Source organism: Sinocyclocheilus anshuiensis, unplaced genomic scaffold (assembly GCF_001515605.1).
Source record: "Sinocyclocheilus anshuiensis isolate Anshui unplaced genomic scaffold, SAMN03320099.WGS_v1.1 scaffold447, whole genome shotgun sequence".
In the NCBI taxonomy this organism is placed as follows: Eukaryota; Metazoa; Chordata; class Actinopteri; order Cypriniformes; family Cyprinidae; genus Sinocyclocheilus; species Sinocyclocheilus anshuiensis.
Window position 1 is genome coordinate 5126825 of NW_015552615.1, and position 9673 is coordinate 5136497.

The 9673-nt window shown below is 34.8% G+C and overlaps 1 protein-coding gene across 1 annotated transcript in view; it reads left to right on the forward strand.

Annotated features, from left to right (window-relative positions):
- Positions 1 to 3546: 3546 nt before the first annotated feature.
- LOC107666081 (solute carrier family 2, facilitated glucose transporter member 1-like) overlaps positions 3547 to 9673 on the forward strand; it is a 17851-nt gene continuing 11724 nt past the window's right edge. The window contains exon 1 of the mRNA XM_016457189.1: positions 3547 to 3883. Coding sequence (XP_016312675.1) covers positions 3869 to 3883 — 15 coding nt within the window. The 5' untranslated portion in view covers positions 3547 to 3868. The remainder of the gene's footprint in view (positions 3884 to 9673) is intronic.

The window sequence follows — 9673 nt, forward strand, 5'->3', positions numbered from 1 at the left end:
TCGTCACATGTGGTTGCCGCAAGCCCGCCGGACGCTCCTTCTTTGAATCCGACCGCCGCGCCGTTCTCAAGACCGCCGGCCATTCCTCACTCTAGCCTGCACTGTGTGACACATTTTATGGAGGACTGTTTCCTGAACCTACAGTTCTGCATAGCCTACAATGGGTCTGTGTTCAAAGGCTGTTCTATAAAGTGGGGCAGTTCCAACTTTGCAAGGACAGTCTGGCGATTCTGACTCACAGCCTGTAAGTACATTTTTTATATTTAAAGAATTTGCCACTGACGATTCAAACGCGAATTTTGAGCAGTGTAGAGTAGCGCTTGTTGTTTGTAATTTCTCCGATCACAAATGCAGACATGGTTTTATGTTTACGCGGCGCGATACGCAACGCGTAAAAACACAGTATAAGTCATTATAATCAGTAATTATGTCACCACTGGATGCAACAAATGCCTCGTTTGTAATGGGTTTTATTTGTTTTGTCTCGTCGTGCTGGGAGATGGCATCACAGTATGATAAGGGGCGTAACATTTCCATGACACGCTTGAGGTATTCGGCCAATCACAACACACTGGATAGCTGGCCAATCACAGCACACCTCGCTTTTCAGACCGATGAGCTTTGTAAAAATCGACGCGTTTCAGAAAGGCGGGGCATAGAGGAGAAACAATAATGTACAGTATGTGGAAAATAATGTGTTTTTTGAACCTTAAACCGCATAAACACATTGCATTACACCAAATACACATCATAATGTTCTTTTTAGAAACATCATATGACCCCTTTAAATTTTATTTCTAAAAATGTAAACATTAAGTGCCACCATTCAATTTAAACTGTATGGGACTAGAAATATTAGTTAGCTTTAAATAAACAAAAGACAAGGGGTTTGTATGTTCTGATTTAAAGTATATGTGCAAAAATTCTATAATTTTATATAGTTTTATATAAATGTAACTATATAAAATTATTAGTTATATTTTATATATATATATATATATATATATATATAAAATAGCCTTATAAATTCATAATATTTATATTTAAATAATGCATTGTAAATAATATTTACATCTACATTTAGTCATTTAGATACTTAGACACTTTTATCCAAAGCTACTGACAAATGAGGACAATAGAAGCAATCAAACTAACAAAAGAGCAACAATATGTAAGTGCAAATGACAAGTCTCGGTTAGCCTAATGATTTATATTAGTTAGCTTTAAATAAACAAAAGACAAGGGGTTTGTATGTTCTGATTTAAAGTATATGTGCAAAAATTCTATAATTTTATATAGTTTTATATAAATGTAACTATATAAAATTATTAGTTATATTTTATATATATATATATATATATATATATATAAAATAGCCTTATAAATTCATAATATTTATATTTAAATAATGCATTGTAAATAATATTTACATCTACATTTAGTCATTTAGATACTTAGACACTTTTATCCAAAGCTACTGACAAATGAGGACAATAGAAGCAATCAAACTAACAAAAGAGCAACAATATGTAAGTGCAAATGACAAGTCTCGGTTAGCCTAATGATTTATAAACCAAAAGGGTAAGGGGGGGATGATAATTATTATTAATTACATATAATTATTTATGTATTATTTTCTTAATGTTATTTATATTATTCAAATTTCAATAGTAAGTGTAGCATTGTAGGGAGTGTTTGTTAAACTTCCAGCAATTCCATGAATCTTATTTAACAGATTATATTCTGACTGGAAATCTTTTAATTTTAGCACCTTCCTGCATTGTATTGTTTCAGAGCTTGATTCACTCCTTTTATGCTCTTCTGAAGGCTTGAGATGACGAACATCCTGGACTGTCATGCTTATTTTATTATTTTCTTTTCTGTCTTCCAGGTTTAGAACATCCATCATTGATTGTTCAGAAATGTCTGTTTTTGTTTTTCTTAGCATATCAAAGAAATTTAACATTTCTTTTGATTATTGTGCCAATGCGTTGTTGTTTCCTGCTCTTGCAGGTTGATTATTTTACTTATGCGATAAGCAGATACTTCCCCACCAACTCGAACAAAACCTCTGTGTCGTAATGAGTTGTTACGTATTACCCCCTCTCATCTCTCGCTTTCCCATGATCCAAAAGGAATTGTCTGTAGGAGTGAGACACAATCGCTCTTTGAGCTTCTCTATAAACACTTGTTCAGTTTGACTGCAAGTCTAGTGGTTTAATCACTGATCTGGTACAAAGGGTCCTGAATAGGCAGCTCATGCAGCACATAGTTACCTGGACACCTGTTTCCTCTCTTGACAGGATATTATGTATTTGCATAAGTGATTCTGCCACATAAGCCTGTATATCTCTTAAGACTTTTTTTTTAATGTGTTCATATTTATTTGCCAACATCTTTAACTTACCATAGTAGAGTGGATCTGGGATCAGTATTTATTTACTAACATCTTTAGAATCTAATTTTTTTTTAACATGTAAACCAACTATATAAATAAGTTTAAGAAATGAAGAGTTGAGAAATAGTGTTAAGCTATTATAAAATATTAGGTTGCAACAATTATAACAGCAAGAATTAGCATTTTGTTCGTATAGCCTATTAGTTTTCTTTTCCTGGATACCCAGACTTTTCTGTCACCACCTACTTTTGTTTTCGTTAGATTTCAAAAGAATAAGACATGAAAGTTTTCTTTCTATTTTGATTATGCAAAGAGTTTTATTTGGAAAGATTTTTTTCTCCTTACACACTTCCTTACACACTTTTAAAGAAAAACATTTTTTTTTTTAAGAATCAGAGATTTTCTATCATGCAGTGCATTTTCTAAATATTTTTGTGCACCTCTCTCAATGAAACGGTCTTTTCGTTCTATTTTGGCATGCATTTGCTAAATATTCTTAGCATGCCACATAATTCTTTTTGTTCTATATGCTGTATAATTCTACACTCTAAAAAATGCTGGGTTAAATATAACCCAGCGCTGGGTTAAAAAGGGACAAACCCAGCTATTGGGTTGTTTTGACCCAGCGGTTAGGTTCAAAACATCCCAACCGCTGGGTCAAAACAACCCAATAGCTGGGTTTGTCCCTTTTTAACCCAGCGCTGGGTTATATTTAACCCAGCATTTTTTAGAGTGTAGTCTATTCAGTTATGAAATCTTATTATGAAAAGAAACTTAACATTAATGAAAGCATATTTTTAATCGTGGCTTAGTGAACATTGATTGAGTTTGTATTTAAGAGTTTTTAAAATGCACTTGTTTGAAAAAAATTAATAAAATAAAAATGAACTAAAACTAAAAATGTAAAACTAAAATATTATTAGAAACATTGACTGCATTCTCCAAAGGCATGCTAACTCAGCGTCTCAAAACAGAAGTGTACTATGGTTAGTGTTATCAAAGAATGACTCGATCTTTCAAGATTCATTCTCTTGATGAGTAGTTCTGCACGCTCTTTTACGCAGTCGGTATGAGCCAATCACAGATCAGAATTCCAGTCTAGCCTACCTCACTCCCTACGTTGTTGCGTCATACATATACCCGGCGAACCCAGGCAACGTCTCAGACTCACCGGGTCGAGCTGATAACTTTAGTTTATTTAAAACAGACCAGATAAGAGAAAGGAGGAGAAATAAACTTATTTAAGTAACTAGGGAGCTGTCAGAAGAAGTTGAAGAGAGGCATCTGAAGGCATTTACTCGGTCTCTCTTTTAAGCTACACCATACTTGGCGAAGCGGTATTTATTTATTTATTGTTTTTATCCTTAATTTTATTTAAAAGTTGAATTCTGACGAAAACCGAAGGAAAAAGTCGAAGTTTCAACTGACTCAACGTACGGCGAGACGTCATCGAACATTTGACGAGACGTGATGGAGGGCGAAAAGGTAACGTTAACGCAAAAAACTATTTGTTTTTCTCGTCAAAATGCATAAATAAACCAACACAGGGGATAAACCCTAACAAAACATTATGTGGAAAATGTTATTGGTCTGTAATGGTATTACCGTGTTGTTAAATAGTGTAGTTTAATAGTTCTCTAAATGTCAGTCGGCTATTAGCCGCATAGCCTCGCGAGCCTTCATCTCGAGCTCTAAAAAAGTCTACAAACTAGTTAAGTGACAAAAAAGCCCAAATAAACCTGTACCACATGTTGAGAGCTGTCACATGGGTAAGTGAGTTATGATGAACACATATCAACGTGTTACAGTTTCCTAAAAACTGGTAGGTGTTGCTCGTAGTCAGTCAGTCAATGCCGGGAACTCGTTTGTTTAAAGAGAGAGGCTGTGTTCTAAAAAAACAATTAAGTTGCCTACATAGACAGCATTTTTGGGCATCATACTCGCGTTTTCTGGCTTTGTCTCTATAGCACAACGAGCTGCCTGTGTAGACTGCATCTTTAGGCATCAGTGGTGGCGCCTGTGATGCCCTAAAGTGCTGTCTTTGTAGGTAGCATACCGGGTTTTCAGACAGCCAGAGAATCGTGGTGTACGTGCCCACTTTAATCCATCAGTGGCCAGCTCTTTTCTTTTCTTTTCTTTTCTATTCTTCAATTTCAAGTACTTTGTTGGCATTTTTGGGTTTACATATAGTATTGCCATTTATTATAATATTACACAAAGCAAAAATATTCTCTATACTATTTTCTATATAATATATTTGTTTGCTTATATCATCATAAAGATTAGAATTATAGTGGTTTGGTATGTGTGTGCATACTACATTTAGATGTTTATATATAATGGGGTTGGTGTATATATATTTGGATTGTGTGTATATGTAAGTACATATGACTGCATTTTCTTGACTAAATTCATCTTAAAATTCACCTTCAAATTGATAGCAATGTTTTAATTGGAAGGCTCCATCTCTATAGTTTTATTTTGGGCACCATCCAAACTAGCTAGACCTAGTTTGCTGCTAGAGTTAGAGACTCATACGTGACTAGTAGGCTGTTATACATGACTAACCTAACCTCAGCTGCATGATGATAACCCATGATAGATCAAGTGTCTTTCAGAAATCCTGAGCTTAGCGACTTTACATGATCTTGTGGGTTTTATTTTGTCCTTTATCACAATAAAGCAAACCATAGAAACATACAACTGGGATGCTTTAGAATTTAAGATGACTGAAATTGATTGGTTTTATACTAAATGTAGTGTGGTTGATATAAGTTTCTTTAGTTAAATAAGACCTAAAGTATTAAGAAATACATTCAGCTGTTTTATGCTGTTGCTGCATTTGTGCTAGTGTTTGTTTGACGTACTGGGAACGATGGAGATGTCCCTAGGGAAAGGAGAGCTACAGCTGGCTTCAAGCTAGGGAACACTTAACATAACCCTGCCAGTAAGGTCGTGTTCTTGACCCGTTCCCAGCACACTGCCTAGTATTTTGCCTGTGTTGTACAGGGCTCTTCATTCAACGTGCACACTTGTGTGCCTCTCTAATGCCAGAGAAACATGCACATGCATTGTTGTTTGTTAAGACAACGCTTGTGCTTAGTCTTTTCATACTGAACCAGCTTCTGATATTAAACAACATGTGAAGAATATATGCTTGACGGGAAGGTTTTAGATATTACGACCGACCATAAAACATGCTTAGACATTTAAAGTACATTTATCACTGTGTATTGTATGAACAGACAGCAGTGCCACACCTGTCACTCACCTGTCAGGTTTTAGTATTTGCGTAGGAGAACAACTTTGTTGTTCTATCTCTTTATTTTCTCCTCCTTTTTCTCGAGATACCGTGGTTGTGTTCTAAACCGAAGGAAGCATTTTTGCTGAATGTATCTCATAAGGAAATTGGTTTCATACAGACTTCCAATGCACAATGTCATATCTAATGATCTACAACGCATTCTAGTAACCTTCAGATAACCAAGCAAATATTTAATGATTAAACAAAGATTATTTCCAGGTAAAGATGGAAAGATACAATGAAAAACTGATAATTGTTGAATTAATTTCATTCTTTTAATTCTTTCTTCCACCAGTCACTGAACCGCACGCATAAGACTGTGGGATATTATTGGCTAAAAACGTTAAACCAACCAGATAAAGGCATCTGAGTTAGAAAGACATTCAATTGAGACGTGCATTAATGTCTTTACCATCATATACTTTGTACGAAGGCAATGTTATTCAGATTTCAGATGTGGTTCAAAACATGTTATTCGGTCTAATCTCTTCAAACTGTTGAAAAATTACAGCTGAGCACAAGGACAGACGTAAAATCAAGTAATTGGGGGCGGGTGTACAGTTGACCTGTACTATATCAAGCAGAACTAACAAGCTTTTAGCGGAAATCTCGATTTGCGAAGAGACATTTGAAGCATTTGATTAAGGATTAAACTTAAAACAGACTGTCAGAAGACTTAGGCTAATTCTATTTTGCTTTCTCAGGTCGGGCTGGTTTTCTTTTCTTATTTACCCCTGCATGACTGCGTCTCTTGTATGTACGTCCCTGTTAATGTGATTTCAGCCTAATGGGCGCTAATAAAAGGATTTCTAAGCAGAAACGGATTATGGAATGATAGAATTCCAGTGAGGTAATTTATTTCCCTGAAAAATCAAGGGGCGAATCGGTGCTGAGCTGTAATTGTTAATGCCAGACTTTTGAAAGAGAGGGCAGAGTTTTTGCTTGAGGTCATTTACTGTAGGTTATGTAATATTGTTTGTAATACAGCAGTGGTAAATCCTAGCGAGGCCCCATTCCAGTGAAGGATAGCATTGTTAGGACTGAAAAAATACAGAAATGTATGTGTTGCAGTGTGTAAAAGCAATTCAGTGTAGTTGTGAGTGGCTTATGTTAAACCATGATATTAGTGGAGTGACTCCCAGACTTTACAGAAGTAGAAGCTGGCAGATAGATGCTGCTTGAGAAAGAGAACGTGCCAGTCGGAGCATCACCTCAGAGAGAGCGAGAGAGGCAGAAAGAGAGAGATCTTTGTCTTTGTTGCCGGCTAAGCTCTTCTCCTTGAGTACGAACCAGACAGCTTCTCATCTTGCAGGCCTGTATTCATCATTAATTGGCTCAAAATATGTTTGGACACTTAATTTGACTAAAAATGTTTAAATGCCATCGGAATGCCAAACCCAAGTGGCATGTCAAATGCTGGGTTTCTCAGATCTAACCAAGTAAGAAGGTATATTAACACCGTTCATCAAGTTTGCCAGCAAGAAAGTGTTCTAATACTTTAAACAGCATATTTATTGTTTCATTGTTTAAAACAATTTTGCTTTCTTTAAGCAAGAAATAATGTAGAATACACAAAATATTGATCTGAGTTGAAAAGTTTTAGTAGTCCGATAAAATCTAAACTTTTAACCCAGACCAGACGAATGAACAAGTTCGAACATAGGGTGTGTTATACATGATCATTAATTAACCATTAAATGAATAGAGGAATAAATGGGTGAATTGATTGAAAAGTCAGTAAGTGCAAGCACAGACAATGATTAGTTCAGCTTGAAATTATGTTATTGAAGTTGTGATGGGAATCGTTGTGCCATAGTTGGGCCTGTTTCTTCCGAATTAATTGGGAGAACAAGCTGGTGTAATATTGTAATATTCTCATTGGCTATGAATGCATTTCTGGCAAAATTCTGCACTGTGCCCTGTTCTGTGCTTTCTAAGAACAGGGGTGTTCAACATCATTCTCATTACAGTATGTACTAGGGGTATAACGGTACACAAACATGACGGTTCTGTATGTACCCCCGTTTTGACATCATGGTTTGGTATGGTTTTGGTACAGCAGGAGGAAAATTACTAAACATAAATTTCTTTCTTTCTTTTTTTTTTTAATTTATCAATGGTTTACTGAAGGTTACAATTAATAACAGAGCCCAGACTTAAATTCAATTACTATTTATTTTTAACCTAATAATCAACATTTAAATAAAAATTGTATGCAAACATGTAAATTGTTTTTAAATCAACTTCTAAATTAAACAATTTCTATTTGTTGTTGAAATATAATAATTTACAGTCATAACTTGTTTCATAATGTATTTCTTTAAACATATACATTACATAATTAAGACATCACTAACAGGTAAAGTAAATATAATGAAGTATAGTCTAATATTTCTATATAGTCTAGACTTCATTTCTCTAGCAAATAACGAGCTGTAGACACTGATGACTTGCCTGAGGTAAATGAAATGCTACATGACATTTTGTTTAAAAGCTGTTTTAATGATGTCTTTCTGCGGTTGAAACACTAATTGAACGATTACATGAAGGGTTTATGTATGTATGTACACATGTACATATGCGTACCGAACAGAAAAACCCATACTGAAAATTTTCGTTACGAATACGTGTACCGTTAAACCCCTAGTATGTACTACATCATGGACCTTTTTCACATTTCCGGGGTTCTCAGCAGCGGAAGTCGTCATAGTTGGGTTAACTTGAATAGCAGTGAATGGGAGAGTACCACAAATATATTTTTTGCATTCCCATTTGCTCAAATAGCAAAAGAAAAACTCCACGGTAGTGTTTTCGTGACTTTCAATAAAAGGAAAAAAATTGAGAGAGACTGATAACGGCTGTCAGAAGAGAGAACGATGTCAAATTTACCGTCCCTCCCATAGACGCTGCATTAGAAACACCCTCGCATTAGCGTTAACTGTTTTTTTTTTTGTAATTTAATGCAAAGGTGATAAAATACAAAGAATAGTGTTATAAATGTAGATACATTTAAAAAAAAAATACAAATATGAAAAACTTTCGAGGATTTGCGATGCTGATGACCGTTAAACGCGTCATCACAGTCTTGTGAAAAGGGTTCATTGTGTTCTTTACCTGATGAGAGATAGATGTGTTATTGTGGCTTTATTTCATGTTACTTTTACTTTTGCTACAAAACATGCTACAAGATACTTTTTTTGTCGTTTGTTTCAGTGTTCATTTTGACAGCAAATTTTGATTTAGTTTTAGTCATAGTCTTTTGACTAAAATGCCATTTAGTTTTAGTCATATTTTAGTAATCTGAATTGTTTTTAGTTTTAGTCTAGTTTTAGTCGACTAAATATCATAAGGTTTTAGTCGACTAAATCTACAGTAAATTTAGTCGGCTAAAATCTAATGGGTTTAGTTACAGTGCATTTATTAAGCATTTCTCTAAAATTTCCAAACTCATTATATAGGTTTGATATTAAGGTTTTATCATGATAGACAATGATTTAACTGCAGTGACACACAACATGCCTTTATGTTAAAATTAAATAAAACCACTACTCATAAAGAACAAGAACATGGTCTTATTTTTAATGAAATACCAATGGTTATATAGGCTATTTATGCATTCTTTATAGCAACTTCTTTACCATATTCTTCATTCTTTCAAGCAGACATATTTATTTTTATAAACAAATTTAGATTAATCTTTAGGGCTACTAAAGTTTTTCAGTCAAGAGCAGGACAATTCGACATCATTTTGTGTGTAATTCTCCGTTCATGCTACACGAAAGAGAACTCGCGCTCTTTGAGATGCGCTTTCCGTGTGTGTATGCTTCAGTGTCTGCGCTCAGAAAACCGGACCGAATTGAGTTGTCAGTCACGATAGTCACTGTGTCAGATTACACGATTTTGACTCCTAAAATGTTGTCATTTCGTGGACAAGAAACATGTAAGACTACACGTTGCTTCCCGACCATTCC